Raw genomic sequence first — 22,161 nt, 5'->3', positions numbered from 1 at the left:
ATAAGAACCCTCCAGTCACCAGTGGGCGGGGCTTGCTGGACCTGGCCTCGGTTCGGCGGGGTTCGGTGGGTACCGCTAAAGGGAGGAACAGAAGCAGGGAAAGTGGGAAGATGGGAGGAGTTAGGGAAGGAGGGAGGGCAAAAAAGAAAAGGAAAAAAGGCGGGAAAGAGAAAGGCGGAAAGGAGGAAAAAAGAGAGAAAAGGAGGAGAGACTGCAAAGAGGAAAAGAGGGAGGGCAACGGAGAAAAGGGAGGTTCAGGAGGCCCCGCCCCGGACCCGCCCCCGGTCTGCGAGCTGCAGAGCCACCTCCAGCCGCCAGGGGACGCCATGCACAGCCGCCCTGACCCTGAGCGCGTGGCGGGCCCTCTCTCCCGCCCGTGCGCCGGCCGCTCGCCGCTCCGCTGTCGCTGTCCGGCTCCGACCCGTCTCGCGCGCTGTCTTCTCGTGAGGGGCCTCGCGCCGCCGGGCGCGCGCCGTCCCCCTGCCTCGCGGCGCGGGGTCTCGCGGGCCCCGCTCCCGCCCTCCGCTCGCCTGGCCCGGACCGGAAGCGGCGTCGCACGGCCTGGGCCTGGCGCGGGGGGCGGGCTCCGGGGCCCGGTCGGACATGGGCAAGAAGCACAAGAAGCACAAGTCGGATAAACACCTCTACGAGGGTGAGGAGTGGGCTGCCGTGGGGCCGGCGACCCTGCGCGGTGTCGTCCTCTCGAAATCGCTTAGGCTCGGGCGCCCGAGGTGGGCCGAGGGGGCCGCCCGTCCCACCGCAGGCCCCGACCCGTGGAGGGGGCGCGGCCGGCCCGAAGCCGCGCAGACCCCCGGCGGACCCCCGGCGGGCGGGCATTCGAACCGGGTCCCCTGCCGCGGCGGGCGTCAGGCGGGCAGCTGGGAGGTCGCCCCGAGAGGCCCGGGGGCGTTCGGGCGGGAGGCGCAGCCCCGGCTGGCCAGGGTCTGTCATTCAACAGGTGCTTCGGGTGCCCACGCGTGCGAGCTCCGCGGCCTGGCTGCGCCTTGGCGCCCCGCTGGACGGCCAGTGCCCCCTTTTAACCGAGGCGCACTCCTTTTGTTTCAGAGTATGTAGAGAAGCCTTTGAAGCTGGTCCTAAAAGTGGGAGGGAACGAAGTCACCGAGCTCTCCACCGGCAGCTCGGGGCACGACTCCAGCCTCTTCGAAGACAAAAACGACCATGACAAACATAAGGACAGAAAGCGGAAAAAGAGGAAGAAAGGAGAAAAGCAGGTTCCCGGGGAAGAAAAGGGGAGAAAACGGAGAAGAGTTAAGGTAAAGTGGTTGCATTGTTTCAGCTTTGCTGAAGGCGCGGCTGCCTCAGTTGTCCAGTGCCCACCCAGCTTCATCTCTGTGTCCAGTGCGACCTGAAGCGCCTGTAAAATCTGGAGTGTTTTGAGGTCGAGCAGGGCAGAGTAGAAAATTGAATCAGTGAGTTTCAGCAGTGTTCACGCTTCAGGTGTTTAAGTGGCTTTGGAGCAACTGCTTCCAAGAACACTTTTAAACATCTAAGAAGAGTAAAAAGCCACACTCAAGAAAGCCTCTGTGTTCTAGGTTTGTCGAAAGTAGTCCTTTCAAAATTGAATGGAATCTAATTAACTTTCCTTCCAAGGATAAACAAGTATGTATCTGGAATTATTCCAGAATTCGAGTACTTCCCAAGTTTAACCTGCCACTGAGAAGATGGGAGGAATTAGGGAAGGGGGAGGGCAAAAAAGAAAAGGAAAAAAGGAGGGAAAGAGAAAGGTGGAAAGGAGGAGAAAAGGAGGAGAGCCAGCAAAGAAAGACTGCAAAGAGAAAAGTAAAGTCAGTTACTGTATCTTGAAGGTAAATCTTTGCATAGGTTGATTTTGTACAACAAAAGTGTCTTATTGCATGTAGTTAAACACACTGGTAAGTCACCCAGTCTTAGAGATTTTCTCTTTGGAATTTCTTAAATCTATTAATTTCTGCTCCAGTTTTTATTGACTTTAGCTATACTGTGTCAACATACAGTACTATCTAAAGTTTCCATTATCTTTTCCAAATTATAAAAATCATATGTACATATAACCTTCATACTTAATAATACAGAAGTGACATAATTTTAAATATCCTTTCTTCACCCTAATGCCTTATATCATCTCCATTTCCAGAAGCAACCAGCTGTTTTTTAATTAATTTTTATCAATAATTAAATTATTCATGAATGTAGTTTTAAAAAGTCAAGAGTATTCAAGGCTTTTAACAAAAGCAGTCCTCTCTATTATATCTTACTGATGTTACAGAAGAATTTAAATTTGCATTCTTGTACTGCTCCACACCCCCAATCACCTACCTCCATTCTCACCATATTGGTGAATCACAAGTATTGGTTAAATAAATATTTGTAATTACTTTAAATTATTGTTCTCTAGAGATAAGTACAGTGTACAAAAACAGAGCTGATCTTGACTGACTAGTTAATTGCTTCATTGGTTTATCACTTATTAATGCTTTCCAAACTAATATCTTTGAAAAACCCATCTGTGTCATGTTTTTCAGATGAAAACTGGTTTAGTTACTCACTGGGGCTCCTTTTGCCTGTCTCCTAGAACCTATGTCTTCCTCTTTCTTCATTTTTCCCTTTTTCTGCTCTGGTAGAGTGTTGATTTAGAAACTTTCTAAGAAAGCATACATAGTTACATTTTTTATAAGTTCTTACATGTTTGAAAATCTTTAATCTTTTCCTGTAGATTCTTCATATGGGTTGAATGTTTAAATTGGTATGGAGTTTTAGATTGAAAATTTCTTTCTCTGAGAATTTGAGAGGTTTTGCTCTATTTTCTTCTGGCTTCTCAGTTTTGCTGTTCAAAAGTGTGTTGACAGGGCTGGGGGTTAGCTTAGTGACAGTGCTCTTGCCTAGCATGTACAGGGCCCTGGGTTCAAGTTCTAGCAGCAGCAGCACCACAATCACCTCTGCAAAAAAAAAAAAAAAGTCTGGTGCCATTTTGATTCTTAGTCCTTTGTGTATGACCTATATTTGCTTCTTTGGGACTTTTGGGATACTCCTCCTTTTGTCATCAGTGTTTTAACTTTCACAACGGCTATTTATGCCATCAGAGATGCTTCCTGGAAGTATCACAATTTCCTTCCTTTCATTTTCTCTCTCCTCTCTTTCTGGAACCCTTGTCATTTAGATATTGAACTCCTGAATCAGTCCTCTTAATTTTTTTATGTATCCCTCTCTTGGATTTCTATGTTCTTCAAGGAAAGCCTCTGAAGTTTATCTTTTTTTTTTTAAAGAGAGAGGGGGAGAGAGAGAATTTTAATATTTATTTTTTAATATTTGGCGGACACAACATCTTTGTATGTGGTGCTGAGGATCGAACCCGGGCCGCACACATACCAGGCGAGCGCGCTACTGCTTGAGCCACATCCCCAGCCCAGTTTATCTTCTTTTATTGTATTTTATTTCAAATCTTATATTTTGAATTTCTAAGAACCTGTTGTCCTTTTTAAATAACATCTTCTTTTTTATTTTATATGCAGTATATCTCTTTTCTCTGAAGATATTAAAGTATTTTTTTTCCCTTTTTTCCCCTTTAGTTTTCTTTTGGTCCCATCATATTTCTTTATCACCCAAGTTCTTCAGGCTATGTCTCTATTATGGTAAAACTGTCCTGTAATTATCTATTTATATTTAAACCTATAGCATAGAAGAGCGAGCTGATAAATACTTTGTGCCTAGGCACAGTTTATCAGTTGCTGGATTTCCCTATAGAGCGACCAAATAGGGATCTGATATTTTGATGGGGAAATCCCTCAGATGTTTACATCTTTTTTTTTTTTTAAGTTGTAGTTGGACACAATGCCTTTATTTTATTTATTTTTATGTGGTGCTGAGGATCGAACCCAGCACCTCGCATGTGCTAAATGAGCGCTGTACCGCTGAGCCATAACCCCAGATGTTTATATCTTACAGATATTTTCTTTGAGTTTCTCACTTTCTCCAGAGAAAAGTTCCCTCTTCCTGGGAGTATGATTTTACCTGACTGCCAGAATTTCTGAACGCAACCAGGGGAAAGAGTGCTGAAGCTCTTACTACTCTTATTATTAAATTCTCTGCTTTCACTCAAGCATCTCTCCCAACTTTTGACTCATCTCAAGGTCTGGAGACTCTGATTCTTCATGTCTCCATGTTCAGAGCTTTTCCAGGGTCCTAGGATCTTGGCTATTGTCATAGGCATCCAGCACTTTGCACATAGACAGTTTCTTGCTCTCTCTGTTCTGCACTCCTCCATTTGCCTTCCATCTCTCAAGTGAGTTGACTGACACCTTTCATCTACTGTTGCCTCTTTTGTTCCCTATTCTTGCTGTCATCTTGATTAAATAGAAGTTGAAGTGACCATTTTATCTATTTTTGGTTTTAGTTCTGGCAGCTATTGCTATAACACTATTAATAAACTCGTAGCCTTGTTTTATCAACTTTCTCATTTTTAATAACTACATAATATTTAGTTTATGGATGTGCTAGATGTTATTTTATTTAATACTACTATTTGTTGTAAGAAGTGCTGCATTGAGCCTCATTTAACAAACTTTTGTACACTTTTTTAAGGATATCTTCAGGATAGGATCCTGGAAGTCTCCCCCTCTGTGTTCTAACCAGGCTGTCCTTTTTTTTTTTTTTTTTTTTTTTTAATATTTATTTTTTAGTTTTCGGTGGACACAACATCTTTATTTTATTTGTATGTGGTGCTAAGGATCAAACCCAGCGCACCGCACATGCCAGGCGAGCGCGCTACCGCTTGAGCCACATCCCCAGCCCCCAGGCTGCCCTTTCTTAACTGTGTGATTATCGTTAGCCACCTTATATTTTAATGCCATTGCAAACTAAGATGTATTTGCATCCACAGTTTCATCTGGCTGTAATAATGTAGTATAAGTAGGTGGATGAGGAGTGAAGCAAATTTGCCCAAATTTCCACTTTTCCAGGACTCAAGACTAGGAACCACAGGACATTTTCAGGTTCTGGGGTATTATAGTTTCTATAGAAGCTTTTTGGGTCATCCCTTTTGTCTAGACCAGACTGGTCATGGGGAGAGTGGTATGTTTGGGGGTTTTTTTGTTTTGTGTGCTGGTGTTACCTAGGGACAAAGTCTCCAGAAGAGGTTGGCTCTCTGAGCTGTGTTCTGGATCTTCAGGGAGCTTTAGGAGTCATTGGTTTCTTCTTGAAAACTCAGCTGTGTGACACCCATCATCAAAGCAGCCCATGAAGTGTGGTTCTGAGGAGTTGGTGACTCTTAGTTGCATGCAGTAGAACGGAAGAAGAGCATATGAAAAGAATAAATTACACCTTTTCTTTTTAAAATGCTTTTCTAAAAGGCATACATGACTTCTGCTTCTGTTTCATTAGGCAGAAGTTAATCACGTGGCCACTCTAGTTGATAGGGAATCCAGGAGATCTTGTCTTTCAATTGAAAAGAATGAGTGAGGGCACGGTACCCTGCCAAAAATTAGGAATCTGGGTGTAGCTGTTCATACCTGTAATCCCAGCTATTCAGTAGGCTAAAAGGAAGATCACAAATGAAGCCAGCCTCAGCAACTTAGCAAGACCCTGTCTCAAAATTAAAAAATGGAAACCGCTGGGTATGTAGCTCAGTGGTAAGCACTTGCTTGGCCTGTGTGAGGCCCTGGGTTCAGTCCCCCAAACCTCAGGGGGAAAAATCAGAAATGTGGTACTTAGAAAAATAAGATAGTTTAGGGGACACACAGAAACACACAAATGTACAACACAAAACCATCTAACTTTTCGAAGTTGTCTTAGTTAAGTGGTGATTTTCTTTTCATTAGGAAGGCTCTGTTGACAACATTAAAGTTTAAACTGCCTCAACAGATATGATCACTAGTATTTCTTTCTGTAGAGCTGCAGAATTTAATTCTGACCAGAGCATTAAGAGTACAGCATGCCTTGGTTTAATCAGTTCATAATCTAGATACCATTCCTATAGAAGTGGGTTGAATTATTTTTTCCTTATGTGTTTGAATGCCGAGCAATTGCCAAAAAATTGTATAATTTAATTCTTGTTGGTGGTTTTTTTGTGGTACAAAGAATCAAGTCCAGGGCATTATTGAGCATGCTAAGCACATGTTCTACCAATTATTCTACATCCCCTGCTCAGGATTAATTCTTACAACATTACTAAAAATTAACATTTGTAGAAATTCATACTTAACATTTCAAGTCACATATTCTCATAAAAGGTAAAAATAAGTGGGTGGAATGGCACACACCTATAATCCCAGCGGCTCAGGAGGTGAAGACAGGAAGAGAGTGAATTCAAAGCCAGCCTCAGCAGTATAGCAAGGCCCTAATGAACTCGGTGAGACCCTGTCTCTAAATAAAATACAAAATAGGGCTGGGGATGTGGCTCAGTGGTTGAGTACCCCTGAGTTCCATCCCTGGTATACCCCCCAAAAAACAAAGTAAAATAATCACTTGTGAATAAAAGGTGTTCATATCATTTGATTGAGTAATATATGCACAAGAGAATAGTTAAGTAAAACTAAGGTTCAATGCGTAAAATTTTGTGTAGGCTAGTAGGTTGATAAAATGACAATTGTTGGGTATGATAGCACATTCTTCTAATCCCGGCTACTTAGGAGGCTGAAGCAGGAGGGTTGTAAATTCAAGGCCAACCTGGACAACAATTTTTTTCAAGATTCTGTCTCAAATAAGGGCTGGAACTGTAGCTCAATGACAGAATGTTTGTCTAGTGCATGCAAGTTCATGGGTTCAATTTCCAGTACCAAAAAAGAAAAAAATTACAGAAGAGTTTATAAAATTATTTTAAGTGAAATATCCCTAAGTCTGAGATTGTGGCTCAGCATAAAGCGCTTGCCTAGCACATGCGAGGTGCCGGTTGAATCCTCAGCACCACATAAAAAATAAGTAAGTAAATAAATAAATAAAGGCATTGTGTCTAACTACAACTAAAAAAAAAATTAAAAATCTATTAATATATACACACACATATACATGTGTACACACATCTGTAGCTCCATTGTGACTATTAAAATTACATGTATAATTTACAAATAACAATTGCTACTTATTTAGCACATATTACATTGCTAGGTTCTATACTGAGTGCTTTATATATATTGTCTTACCATAATTTTGAGAGATCTGATATCATAATTTCTTTATTTTTAATTGTATTATTCACATAGAATTTTACCATCTTGACCATTTTTAAATGTATAGTTCAGTGTTAAGTATGTTTATGTTGTGCAGCTGATGTCTAGAACTTTTTCAAATTTATTAAACAACTTTCAATTTTTTTCCCTTTGTTCAGCCCCGGAAACCACCATTCTACTTTCTGTTATTATGAGTTTGATTATTTTAGATACCTCACATAATAGAATCATATTTATCTTATTATGATTGGCTTATTTCACTTAGCATAATGTCCTCAACATTCATCTGTGTTGAAGCATGTGTTAAACTTACTTCCTTTTTAAGGCTGAATGATAATCCATTGTGAGGATATACTACAATTTGTTTATCTGTTCATCAGTTGGTGGACATTCAGTTTGCTTCCACCTTTTGGCTAGTATATGAATTGTACAAAAATCTCTTGGAGACTCCATATTTGGTTCTTTTGAATGTATACAGAGAAGTAGAATTGTTAGATCATGTTATTTTCTTCTTCTTTTTTTTTTAACAAATAAGAAAAATGAAGCTCAGCATGGTTAAATAACTTGCCCAGAGTCATGCTGTTAGTAACAGAACAAGAACTGCCTCTTAGATCTTTAGTTGAGGCAGGAGTATCACAGTTTTGAGGCCAGCCTAGGCAACTTAGCAAACCCTCTCTCAAAATAAAATAAAAAGGACTGGGGATAGAGCTTAGTAGTAGAGCACTCACCTAGCATGTGTGAGGCGCTGGGTTCAATCCTCAGTACCACTTTCAAAAAAAAGAGGTCTTTTTAATAGAGTTGAACAACAACCTCTCCCCACATACGTGGAAGAATAAAGTCTGCCCTAACAGAAACAGAGTTCTGGTTCTGAAGCTCCGGAAATCACAGGGATCATCAAGAGGACTTAGGAAGTAGCATTTAAATCGTACTTTAGAAATCAGAATTTACTGTATTCCTCTGCATATTCAGTTAACATGATGTCCCTATATGGTCTGAGGAAAATGGCCCAATCGTAGAAGTGTTCTTTTCACATTATTCACTTTTATATTTTCACAGATGGGATAAAGTCATAAGTGTTGTACTTTATGGGCTACTTCATGAAGTCCATATAATGTAAAGGTGGCAAGTGTGAGGATATGTACAGGGGACATAAAGTAGCTCTCTTTTTAAACATAGAATACATGAAGGAGAGTATAGAATATGATCTGAAAGACAGTAAAGATGACAGAGTAAGGAATTTGAAGTTGATTATGTAGGAAGTGGGGAGTCAGAAACTTCCTGAGTGGAAGAGTGATTGTGATAAAAATTGAGACTTACCAATGTGTTAACAGTATGTAATACTGTTGAAAAGAGTAGAGTCTGAGGAAGGAGACGTACTTTGAAAACATTTTATTGAAATAGCTCAGGTGAGAGGTCTGCATTCCTTTATGAAACGCACCTACTCTTCTAAAAAGCATAGTCCTGACCCAAATGATGTCTTAATGGCTTTGCAGGTGTAGATGTTTTAAAGATACTAAATTAGTCTCATTCTAGGGAAATTAATAAGAAAGGGTAGTCATTTTTAAATTGTTTAAAAATTGAAAGCATTGGCAAATATATTCTTATTTATAAGGCTGAGAGTAAAATTTATAATGAAAATTTAAAACTACTACACAATAAATTCCAATAAGTACTGTTTTATTAAAGCACTATACTAGGTTCCAAAGGGGATATATACTCATAAAAATTAACATCTGAGTGTTTGCTATATGCCAGTTAGTATTCTAAGTTCTTAATGTAGTTTTATTATTTTAACTCTTAAAAGCAGCTCCATGAGGTAGGTACTATTAGTAGTAGTTCATTGAATTGCTTAGTTAACTGAGGCACAGAATATAAAGTAGCTTATCCCTAGTGAGGAAAAGAACAGCAGACAACTGATGGTACTAAACAGGATGGGAATTCCGTCAAAACGCGATTCATTGACTCATTTGGTGTCACATCTGCCACACCCAGGATCTCAGCCATTATGGCTTTCCCAGATTGACAGAAAATCCTCGCTCTTTCTCAATACTATTCTAATGTGCATCTCTCCTGAGATTGTCCTTTTAATCACAGAAGATCTTCCAAAGAAGGAAGAACTCAGACTAAGGGCAGATGAGTAGTGTTGCTCCTGTGACAGAAGTGTGCTTATCCATTGGTTCAGATGCCTGTCTTCTAGCCAGACTGTACTAGGCTCACATGATGAAGATAGATGATAGAAAAGGAAGGGAGAATGGGTGAATGAATTCTACAGGAGTTCAGAGTTGGGTTGGGGAATCAACTACAACGGTTAAATAAACTTTATAGCCTGTTAATCCTAATAGAGGTTTGAATAAAATGTTCCAGAAGTCCAAGGAGATATGTTTCTCATTCGGCCTTGGAAAGCTAGGGGAAATCATCATAGAGGCAACAGCTCACCTGTGTAGTGAATGCTGCTTTCAACCTAAGGCCAGAAATGAGGCATAGCTACAAAGCAGTGGAACTAAATTTTTATTGGATTCTAAAATCAGCTTTTAAAGGGGAATTCTGAAATTGTTTTGCACATTAAATTTACACATTAGGGGCTGGGGCTCAGTGGTAGAGCACTCGCCTACCCTGTGCAAGGCGCTGGGTTTGATCCTCAATACCACATAAAAATAAATAAATAAAATAAAGATATTGTGTCCAACTACAACTCAAAAAAAATTTACACATTAGATATTCATATTCTACACTTTTTTGGGGGGAGGGGGCTACCAGGGATTAAACTCAGGGTCACTCAACCACTGAGCCACATCCCCAGCCCTATTTTGTATTTTATTTAGAGACAGGGTCTCACTGAGTTGCTTAGTGCTTCACCACTGCTGAGGCTGGTTTTTGTTTGTTTTTTAAGAGGGTTTTTTTTATATTTATTTTTCAGTTTTCGGTGGACACAACGTCTTTATTTTTTATTTTTTTTTTATGTGGTCCTGAGGATCGAACCCAGCGCCCTGCGCATGCCAGGAGAGTGCGTTACTGCTTGAGCCACATCCCCAGCCCTGAGGCTGGTTTTGAACTCTCCATCTTCCTATCTCAGCCTCCCTAGCCACTGGGATTACAGGAGTGCACCACCATGCCCGGCCACGTTATTCACTTCTGTGTTTTAAAATACATGGATACAGTCATAAGTGCTGTGAGCTACTTCATGAAGTAGTGTAAAGATGGGCAAGTGTGCGTATGTATACAGGGGACATAAAGTAGCTCTCTTTTTCAAGCACAGGATACATGAAGGGGATGCTGCTTTTGTTGTTGCTTCCAAAAGTAGACAGTCTATAGGACAATATTTATTACTGAGGACTTCAGCTAGGTGTATATATCATGTTCCTATTTTATACTGTCTTCTGAAATTAACTAGTATTACAAATACATACTTAGTAAATATTATGTACTAGGCCTTGTTGAGCTTAGGATGCAAAGTTGACTAAGACAAGGGCCTCTAGTTTACTGGAGGAAACTCCAGTAAAAGACAAACGTTTTCTATAATATAGTGCAACAAGTGTTGTGATACTAATACTATGAGCAGAAATTTGCTTTATAAGTATTACAGATTAATAAGATAACTTTCCACTGAGTCATGGACAAATTAGAATCTAGTCTGAAATAAGAACATTGTGTTTGTAATTATGGATATGGCTATTGTTCCTTTCTCCTACCTCAGACCTTCATGTACTAAGGATATTTCCTCTGCCTGCAATTCTTTTCCTACTCACCCCCTCCATTCTTAATCTGCTTGGATTCTTTATCCATTAGCTCTAATTTGGATGTTACTTGTATACAAAAGCCCTTTCCCATTTCTTCAATCCAGATTAGATCACCCAATAATTATTCTGTCCTTGAATTTTTTTTTTTTAATGAGTTGTGTAATGTCTGAATCTGCTCTTACATTATGAGGTACTTTGGAGCAAAACCATGTGCATTTTACTTATCACACTATATCTGTACAATAGAGCCTCATGAATGAATAATTGCTCATTATATGCTAGATAACACACTAAAATTTCACATACACTATCTTATTTAATTCTTCAAACAGTCCTGAATTATTACATCTGTATTGAAGATGAGAAAATTAGACTCCAAAAAATGATATGGTTTATTTATAATCTCATCGCTTTGCCATTATTTGTGACGAAACCAGAATTTGAACCCATTTTAAAAGCTTTTCTACAATGGCATCAGTATTTTTGTTTAGTTTTCTGTATTTAGTTAACAAGATACACTAGCTGCTAACCAGTACTGGGGTCTCATAAAACAGCTACATAACTGAAAAAAAGCATAAACTTGTGGTTTTACATGAATGTGTTACTTCAACAGAAAGTCACAATAGGATTCTATAGTATATTTTTATCATAAAAAAGAAAATTAGAAGGATGGGATCAGAATTTGGGCTAGAGAAGACCTGTGGAGATCAAAGCCTCTTGTATAGGTGAGAAACAGACTAAAACAGTAGGGTAAGTCGTTCAGAGTCACATGTTGGTAAATTAGAAGCTAGTTCTCCCAGGTCCCAACCAGTACTAGCATGCTACAATACCCATTTTAGCTGAGTGCTGTGGTACATGCCTGTGATCCAAGCAATTTGGGAGACTGAGGCAGGAAGATTGCAAGATCAAGGCCAGCCTCAGCAACTTAGTAGTAAGATTCTGCCTCAAAATAAAAAGGCATGGGAATGTAGCTCAGAGTTAAAGTGCCCCTGGGTTCAATCTCCACTACCCCACCATGGGGGTTAGTAATAATCAACAATGAAATTTCCATCTTGGGTGGTAAAGAGATCTGGTAAGAGTAAGTGACATTGGGCTGGGGCTGTAGCTTAGTGGCAGAGCACTTGCCTTGAATGTGTGAGGCACTGGATTCAAGCTTTAGCACCACATAAAAATAAACAAAAAAAGGGATGCCATTCATCTACAGTTACAAAAAATAAGAGTAAATGACTTTGCTTAAGGTCATAGGGTATTTTAAGAATGAAGCTGGACTTCTTAGACCTTGGGTCAACAAACTGGCAATACTATCTGGTTTTTTAAATACATTTTTATTGAAAAAGCCACACCCATGTATTTATAAAAGCAGTCAATGGCTGCTTACATTGCTACAACAACAGAGTTTAGTGGTTATAAGACCTTATGAACTGTAAAGCCTAAATGTTAACTGGATGTTTACAAAAAAGTTTGCTGACTCTGCACTGGCACCTTATCCTAGTTCTGTATCCTTGGGAGAGTGCTTTTAAGTTGTCCTTTCTTCACATTTCACATTTAATAGGAAAGAACTTGTGTCTCTGGGGGTCTTTTTCTACAGACTAGATGTTCTAAACCTGCCAACGTACAAAAGATTTATGCTAGTTTTTCTAGGCAAAAGAAACATACTTTACAAAACAAAAATCACTGCTACAGAGTATGTGGTAAGGCTGTAAGAACCAGATGCCAGCCAACCTACATTAATAGCAGGATCAAATGCATGATGAATTCAGTTTGAAACCATGTCTAGGGACATAAAATATCTCTTTTTAGGTACAGAATACACAATAGGAAGTATTGTATAATATAAACTGATTACATATTCTATGGTAGATGCTTTGGAGCCTGAAAATGGAGTGCAAAACTCTGTTAGTAATTCTCAGCACTAGCAATACCCACATGCCCTCAGGCTCTTCCCTATACCTGTTGGACCAGTAATTCTGAGAACAAGGCCTAGCCTTCTGTTTTTTTATCAAGACCTTTAGATGGTGGTGATGAATTGAGTTTGTTGGGTTTTATTTTCTTTGGTGGGGTGTTTTGGGTGTTTTGTTTATTTGTTTTTGTTTTTTGAGTTAATAAGATCCTATTCAGAACTCTTGAGCACAAAATGGGTATTTGGGACAATTTTACTTCAAAATTTAGTTTTAGGGCTGGGGTTGTAGCTCAGTGGAAGAGTGCTCATCTTGCATGTGAAGGCACTGACTGGGTTCAATCCCCAGCACTACATAAAAAATAAAGTGAAGCTGTTGTGTCCATGTACAACTAAAAAAGTATTTAAAAAAATTTAGTTTTAAAAAATGGAAAGTACAATAGCTGTGTGTGATAGTGCATACCTGTAGTCTTAGCTACTCAGGAAGCTGAGGTAGGAGGATCTCTGAAGCACAACAGTTTGAGACTAGCCTGGACAACATAGTAAGATCCCATCTCCAAAACAAAAATGCAGTGTAGAGAGAATAACCAAAACTGACACCTGCATACCAACCATTCAGCTTTAGCATTTGCCTTCAAAATTACTGATAGAGTTCAGCATTTTGCCTTCTGTTATTTTTTTATTTTGCTTTTTTTTTTTTTTAAAGAAATGAGAGTACAGACATTGGTGAAGAAATTCTCCTGTGTAGCCTTCCAGAATCCCATTCCTCTCTCTCTCTAGAGAAAACCACTGTCTTAAATTTAGTGTGCATCACATGCCTTTTAAAGAATAATTTTATTAGCTCTGCATACATCTTTAAAGAATAAATGCTTATAGGAGCAGATGCAGTGACACATGCCTGTAATCCTAGTGACTCAAGAGACTAAGGTAGAATCGCAAGTTCAAAGCTACTCTTGGCAACTTGGCAAGACCCTTTCTCATAAATAAAAAGTACTGGAGATGTAACTCAGTGATAGAGTGCCCCAGGGTTCAATCCCCAGTACCACCAGAAAAGAAAAAGAAAAAAAACCCATCAGAATATGTGCTTCGACATTTTTAAACTTTAAATAACTGATCTTATAACATGATTCCATAACTTTGATTTTTTCTCCAGAAATTTTCAGAATATACCCCATGATGATATAGTATTTTAGTTTATTATTTACTGGCTATTTAAATATACCATAATTTACTAATCTGTTTTCCTTTTAGTGTCATTGGGTAGTTGCCACTTATTTTATTATTTAAACTACTCAGTAATATTCTTGTACTTATATTTAATGTGTTATGGAAAGAAATTTCTCTGGAGTATATGCTTTGGAAAGAAATAGTTGAGAAATAGGGTAAAAGCTTTTGCAATCTTTGCTAGATAGTGCTAATTGCTTTCTGAATGATTATCCCTGTTTACTTACCCATTTGCAAGGTATGAAAGTCCCATTTCTCTACATTTTTATTAAAACTTGTCGTTTTCATGTATTTTAATTTTTGCCAGAGAGACTTAAAATGCCTTCTAGTTTTTCAGTTTATTATTAATTTAGTTTGGGGGAGCGTGGATTAGTTTTTATGTTTCTTGACATTTCAAGTTACTTCTGTGTATTACCCCTGATACCCTTTATTCATTTTCTTTTGCCTTTTTTACATGGATTTTTAAAAGAAATGTTTTAATAAAAAGTTCGTACTTCTATGAGTATTTGTGTTTCAAGTAAGTACTTTATCTCAGTCTATGGCTAGATTTTTGGCTTGGTTTATGGGTTTTAATGCAGCACCAAACTTTAATGTCAGATTTATCAAGTTTTTCCTTAAAGATTTATTATTTTTTGTGTCATATTTATATGAGAAAATCTTTTCCTACTTTTAGGTCTTAAAGACTCTTTTATCTGAAGTTCTAAAGCTTTGTGTTATACATATCTTTATCTGGAATTTACTTTGGAGTATTGCATAAACAATCTAATTTTATTTTCTCTTTCCATGTAGATGACTAATTATCCAACCACTACCTTATTGGCTTATAATGTCATCTCTCTGATATACCAACATTTTCTTATCTGCATGGGTCTGTTTCTGGCTCTCTAATCTGTTCTGTTGGTCTATTTGCCTATGCTTATGTCCAACCCACATTGTCATTTTTTCAAGACACATTGTGACCTTTTCCAAAACTAATTTAACTGTTCTCCTACTCTTTAAGGTAAACTATATATTCATCTTGTTAAATTCCATGAAAATTTCTGTTTTACATTGGTATTGTCTTGAATTTATGGATTACTCTGGAGAGAATTCATGAACATGGTATATCTCCTTTATTCAGCTCTTCTACTATGACTCTCAATAATGTTTTATGGTATGTCCCAAAAGGTTATGGGCATCTTTTAGTATACTTTTTATTCAGTATGTTGTATTGCTTTTTGAATACTGTTATTTTTCTAATTGGTTATTTCTGGCCTAGAGAAGCATTTTTTTATCCTTTTATTTGAATGTTATTCTCTCCTTTTCCAGTAGATGGCAGTAAAATACATTATTTCCTTAACAAGAGTATTCTCCTTTTTTTCCTCACTGAAATTAAAACAACTTATATTATATTTGAAGGTACTGATGCTGATATATTTCTAAATTATCCACCTTTGTCCCATTTAGGAGGATAAAAAGAAGCGAGATCGAGACCGTGTGGAGAACGAAGCAGAGAAAGACCTCCAGGGTCATACCCCTGTAAGATTAGACTTGCCCCCTGAGAAGTCTCTCACAAGCTCTTTAGCCAAACAAGAAGGTAGGAATAACTCTGAATTATTTGTTCTGAATAAAAAGCCTGATATTGTTACAACTAGGGAAAGTGGGCTTCGTTGATGAAATTTTCTCTAAAGTTTTCTTATTTTTCTCTTGCGCATAAGAGCTTTAAATTAGCTTTGGTTTTTGCGTTGATATTCTAAATCTTCAGCATATTAAGATAAATGGAATTTCTGTATAAGATATTATTTATGAATGTAGATACACAGTCATAGAAATGAAATAGTACTCTCTAGAATTTTCCTTTTTAAAATACCCTTTCCTGTCTTCTTTGCTTCAGAAGTAGAACAGACACCCCTTCAAGAAGCTTTGAATCAACTGATGAGACAATTACAAAGGTAAATGTTTTTCCAACATTTTTATACAGTAGAAATCAAAATGGTAAACAGAGAGGTTCCAAATCACTTCTTCATATTTTTTTTTTTTTATTCTCTAAAGCCACATTTTGTGACCTAAATCCAAATGTACCTGCTTTTAAAGTGGTTGGTAAATATTTTGCCTGGCAATAGAAATACTACATGAGAACTTTTAGATGTTCTTATTTGGTTGTTTTAACTGGCAGCTTGTAAGGGTTACATAATACCATTAATAACAAATTTCTCTTTTTCCAAAGTACTTTTTGATGTTAAAAAACTTTCAAGCCAGAGTTGGTAGTGCTTGCCTGTAGTCTCAGCTACTTGGGAGGCCGAGGCAAGAGGATTGCTGGCAACATAGTAATACCCTATTTCAAAATAAAAAAATTGAGGGTACTGGAGATTGAACCCAGGGGGCTTTTACCACTGAGCTACATCCCCAACTCTTTTAATTTTTTTATTTTGAGACAGGATCTCACTAAGTTGCTGAGGCTGGCCTTGAACTTTAAATCCTCCTGCCTTAGCTTCCCAAGTTGTTGGGATTGCAGGCATGTGCCACTGTGCTTGGCTCAAAGTAAAAATTTTTTAAAAACTTTAAATCCAGGAATAATTCAGATATTTCCACTTTGCTAATAGATGGAAGTACCTTTTGTATATTTGTAGAACACCTATGCCATGAGTGTTCAGCAGCTGTTAAGTGCAAGAGAAAAAACAAATACCATAAATAGGATGCCTCTTTCTTAAATATAGAAACTCCTTCTAAAAACTTCAGCAGGTAGGGCTGGGGTTGTGGCTCAGCAGTAGAGCGCTTGTCTAGTACATACAAGGCCCTGGGTTCAATCCTTGGCACCACATAAAAATAATTAAAATAAAGGTATTGTGTCCAACCACAACTAAAAGAGAAATATTTTTTTAAAATTTTTTCTGCAGGTAAATTAAACCAATGTTAAAATCTTTCATTTTATGTTTTTGTTTGCTTGTTTGGGGATTTTGATACTAGAGATTGAACCCAGGCCCTCATATATTTGAGGCAAGTGCTGTATCACTGAGCTAGCTATTCCTGAGCTATATCTCTAGCCTTTTTTTTTTTTTTGGAGACAAGTGTCTTGAGTTGCCCAGGCTGGTCTCCAACTCATGAGTCTCCCAAGTAGCTGTGATTATAGGTGTATGCCACCACACCTGGCAAATGTTTCTTGAAAGGCAAATAAGAACTCACTATTAGAACATTTATTTTAACATTCTTCCTTACTCAGAATTTGAATTTTTATCTCAAAGTTATTTACATTATTGACAGAAGATTCATAGTTACAGGCCTTGCATTCTAATAGTTTACTTTCTTATTACTGTATTGCCCTTTCATCTCACTGTGTTGTCCTTATAAGTCAATGCAGACTATATCATAAATACTTTTAGAAGATAAAGCCTCTAGTGTGGTCTATAATCTCAGTACCTATTTAGCTTTATAATTAAGATCAGAAGTTACTGGCCTTTCCTCATTTTTATTGTTAACAGTCTTTACTTTTGAATAAATCATTCATTTATTATCCCAAAAGACTGAACCGGTAAGTATTGGGTATTCATTTTATCCCAATTAGAAGTTGTGGCTACAAAATATTTGTTTGCCTTTTAGTTTTATTTGTTGTAACATAAGGCCAGAACATAGATTAATAATGTTACCCTAAATAAATCTACTTAAGAGTCTGTCTAAACATGTTGCCATTGCTCAGAACATTTTGAGAATTAAAACCCAGAGCCACATTCTTTTATTAAGCCTTAGTGACTGGATGACTTCATTCTTGAGACTCAGAGCTAAGCCTGTTTTTAAAAAAAGAAAGAAATTGGTAATGCTATTTTTAGTCAAAACTATGTGGGGCTGTATATTAAAATGTCTAATTTTAGGGAGTATAGATCATTTGCTCTGTAAGGTAGTTGTAAGAGTTTATCCATAGATGAAGACTCGTTTATAAATAGTAACTACTATGGAAAGCTCAGATTTTGATGTGTAAGTTCCAGACTTCATATATTTTGCCTTTTGTTATCATTTTTTTTAAAGAGAGAGAGAATTTTTTAATATCTATTTTTTAGTTTTCAGCAGACACAACATCTTTGTTTGTATGTGGTGCTGAGGATCGAACCCGGGCCACACGCATGCCAGGCGAGCGCGCTACCACTTGAGCCACATCCCCAGCCCAGCCTTTTGTTATCATTTTTTTAGTCTGGCATTTTTTAAGTGTAAGCATTCTTTGGAAAATAGAGGCAGATATACATAGACCTGATTTCAGATTCTAACTCTATCCTTTTTAGATTAGAACCAATGATTTTACTATTCTGAGGCTCAGTATCCTCATCTATCAGTGAAGGTACCATTACCTTGGTGGTTTTTGTGAAGATCAGGTATAAAATACATCATGCAGACCTGGCAACAGGGTAAACATGTTTTAAAAATTCTTGCTGTTATGACTTTTTAAGCCATTTTTGTTGTTATTATTTGAAGTGAAATGAAAAAAGAAAAACTGATCTGCCAAAGTACAAAAGGGTAAAAAAAGTCAACCTAATGACTTAATCATAAAGATACTGATTGTCAACCCTGGTAACACTAGAAATACCAATTCCTAATACGCAAATATCAATACCAGAATTCAGCCTTGATCATACCAATGCTTGGACCTTCCTTAAGAGATTCTGATTTAATAGATCTAGGATAAGTCTTCACCATCCCACCCCTGTTGGAATTTATTTCGAGCTGCTCTGATTCTAATGTACAGCCAGAGTTAAAAACCTGTGATAGCTGGTGTGGTGGTGCATGCCTATAATCCCAGGGCTCAAAAGGCTAAGGCAAGAGAATCGCAAGTTCAAAGCCAGCCTCAGCAAAAGCCAGGTGAAGCAACTCATTGAGACCCTGTCTCTAAATAAAATGCAAAATAGGGCTGGAGATGTGGCTCAGTAGTTGAGTGCCCCTGAGTTCAATCCCCAGTACCAAAAACATACAAACCTGTGATAGAAAACTGGTTTTAAGGGCTACAGATGTAGTTCCCTAATAAAGCACTTACCAAACATGTGCAAGGCCCCGAGTTCAATACCCAGTACCAAAAAAAAAAAAAAAACAAAACACTGGTTTTTAAAATTTGAGGGTATTAAGAGGATCTTAAAACAATGTCAGTTTTTTACACAGAATAGAAGTCATATCCATTGATTACAAAATATGTACATGTGGACCTTCCTGATGCAAGCGTATTAGTTTAAAAACTAACATGAAGAATTGCAGATGTACATTCATAATTATTACTTCTGCCTTTTCCCCATAGTTTCATAAAAGATATGCAGCACTAACCTCCCAAAGCCTGAGACACATTGGTCAGTTAGTCTAGTAGGAAATTTATTGTGCTTCATTTTTTCTCTATGTAGAAGGTGCTTTGATTTAGGCTACGTATTTAAAGAGAAAGATTCTGTCTTAAGGGTACAACTAGTGTATACTGTAAATTCTTTCTTTTTTTGCAGTATTGGGGATTGACCCAGGGGTGCTCTACCACTGAGCTTCATCCCAGCCCTTTTTGTTTATTATTCTGAGACAGGGTCTTGCTAAGTTGCTTATGCTGGCCTTGAGCTTGCAAACCTTCTGCCTCCGCCTCCTGAGTTCGAATTACAGGTGTGCGCCACCATGCCCAGCTTACGTCTAAAAAAGTTTTTTCCTGATTTCTCATTGACCAATAGATTTGTTTGTAGTAGAAGTAAAAAATAGCATTGCCTTTTACATATCTTCACAGAAAAGACCCAAGTGCTTTCTTTTCATTTCCTGTGACTGATTTTATTGCTCCTGGTTATTCCATGATCATTAAACACCCCATGGATTTTAGTACCATGAAAGAAAAGATCAAGAACAATGACTACCAGTCCATAGAAGAACTAAAGGTAATTGTAATTATATGTGTTTTAATTGTTGAAATAGACCAAGCTATGATACAAAATAATGTGCATCTTTATTAAATTGAGATCATTAGAAATTTGCATATCTGATATTAAGGATTTTGATTGACCTTTTATTTTGCAGAAAACAAAGTTTATTTTAATATTCAAAATCTACATTTTTCTACTTGAAGAATTAATGACCTTGGTGATAGAAAACCAGATGAAAATAAGTCTTCTATTATCTTTTATTTATTATTTTTATGTTAGTGAAGACTTTAATGTGTTCTGAGGTATATTTCCCCAACATTTATAATGAAAAGATGTTAGATTTTTAACTTGAAATCAATGTAAGTAAATTAATATTTTAACAAAAGTTGAGTTTTTCTATTTCTAAACATAGAAGGTGTGCATGTCTTCTAATAAAAGAATAAATTGGCTTATGTAAAAAATACTAAGTTTAATTACATTTTCTAGGTTGATGAAAGTGAATTGCTCCCTGTGTTCAATTCTGCTGTATTTGCTGAGCACATTTTTTTTTCAGTATATGTCCAATGTTGTAGTTGGAGTTTTTTTCATATTTAAGTCATTTTGGTACTTGTTTACTTCAGGGTTACACTTTTTGTTTTAATTATACAGAAAAAAAGAAACCATATGTGTTTAAAATCTGCACAGAACCACAACAAACTTCAATGGTTTAGATAATAACTATTTTACTTTTATTTTCCCCATAAACATGGTGTTGCTCACTTGATGTAAAGGTTAGATCCAAATCATTTACAGGAGGAAAATGGTAAACATTGTCCTCACTTGGTTTCCTTTTTTCTTTTTCATTTACATGTTGATCAACTGAAATTATGGAAAACAACAACATTTAATTCTTTTTACAGTAATATGAATATGAACGTGTAGGTAAGGTTCCCCTTAATTCTGAAAAGCCTGAAATCCATTATCTCTTATTTGGAGAAATGGAAACTTTTCTCAGTGTTTCATCTGGTGAAAATTAGGTTAAAAATGTGTATTTCAGCATATTTCAGATGCTATTGTTGCTTAATAGAAAAGAATTTCACAGTCTGGGATTTTTTTTGTATTTGTTAACAGTTTTCCTCTGATCTTTTGCCTATATAACAGGAAGAAGTAGAAGTTTGTCCCCTGAGTGTTTTTAAGCAGATTCAGGGTTTTTATAACTGAAATAAGGCATTTTTAAGATTGAAGTTTTCCACATTAAGAAAAGTGTGTAGGAAGATTCATCTTTTTGAGCAACAGAATGTCGTAATGCAGAGGCTGAGGCACACACCTGTAATCCCAACAACTCCAGAGGCTGAGGCAGGAGGATCATAAATTCAAAACCAGCCTCACCAAATTAACAAGAGACTATCTCAAAAAACAAAACAAAACAAAAATTAAAGGGCTGGGGGTATAGTTCAGTGGTTGAACCCCTGTGTTCAGTCCCTGGTACTGAAAAAGGAATCTAAAAGTTGCCTTGGGCTGGGTATTGTAGCTCAGTGAGTTCCTGGGTTTGCTCCAGAAACACAAAACAAATCAATCAATAAAGTCACCTTAACAGATCAGACCTGTTATCATTAATATGATCCAGTACTTTCTTGCCATTTCATAGGCTTATTTATTTTCTTGACAGTTTTAGCCAAGGTCATAGTCGTCTGGTGTCTGCTCATTTGCCTGACCCAAAATTATTACATATATTTAATAATTCTTGATGGAATGGAAGCTTTTTAGAAAACCTATAGCCACAGTTTTTTCTGGGGTCCTCTGAGTAGCCATGGCTAAGTGTTTGGAGGAACCAGGAGCCTGCTAAAATTACATGAAAATTCTTTCTTGTGTACATGTGTGTGTATATACAGATACATACATATGTAACACTTGAGGAGTACCTACCTCTGTATCTTTCATCAAATTCTTAGAAGTCCAGGATCTAGCAAAATCCTGAGTTATTAGAGACTTGGCCATATATTCTTCGTCTATTTTAAATGTAATAGCGAATTTATTTTGACCCTTGAACCAATCTTATCATTTACTTTAAATACAATTCGGTCTACCTAGTCTCATTCCATTTAAGTGTGATATCTAAGCTATCATCATTAGCTATTAAATAGTGAGATTTGAATGTTTTTTTTAAAATTTGGAGGAGTTTATAGGACAATTCTTTGTTGGGTTCTTATCATTTTGACTTAGTAGGGCCTTGGCATGATCAATCTCCTTATAGATACATAAATTTCTTAAACATGAAAAAAATACTGGAATCAAGTGCTTCAGCATAAGCATGTGTATTTGTG

The 22,161-nt window shown here is 37.5% G+C and overlaps 1 protein-coding gene across 2 annotated transcripts in view; it reads left to right on the top strand.

Moving 5' to 3' along the window:
* Positions 1-394: 394 nt before the first annotated feature.
* Brd7 (bromodomain containing 7) overlaps positions 395-22,161 on the top strand; it is a 39,463-nt gene continuing 17,696 nt past the window's right edge. The window contains exons 1-5 of one of the 2 annotated variants that reach the window (XM_026392246.2): positions 395-652; positions 1,066-1,274; positions 15,465-15,594; positions 15,892-15,949; positions 19,729-19,873. In XM_026392246.2, coding sequence (XP_026248031.1) covers positions 604-652; positions 1,066-1,274; positions 15,465-15,594; positions 15,892-15,949; positions 19,729-19,873 — 591 coding nt within the window. In that variant the 5' untranslated portion in view covers positions 395-603. The remainder of the gene's footprint in view (positions 653-1,065; positions 1,275-15,464; positions 15,595-15,891; positions 15,950-19,728; positions 19,874-22,161) is intronic. The other variant, XM_026392247.2, reaches the window with a different exon arrangement.

Source organism: Urocitellus parryii, chromosome 15 (assembly GCF_045843805.1).
Source record: "Urocitellus parryii isolate mUroPar1 chromosome 15, mUroPar1.hap1, whole genome shotgun sequence".
Lineage (NCBI taxonomy): Eukaryota > Metazoa > Chordata > Mammalia > Rodentia > Sciuridae > Urocitellus > Urocitellus parryii.
Note: the sequence above shows the minus strand (reverse complement) of the source record. Positions and strands in the feature narration are given on the sequence as shown.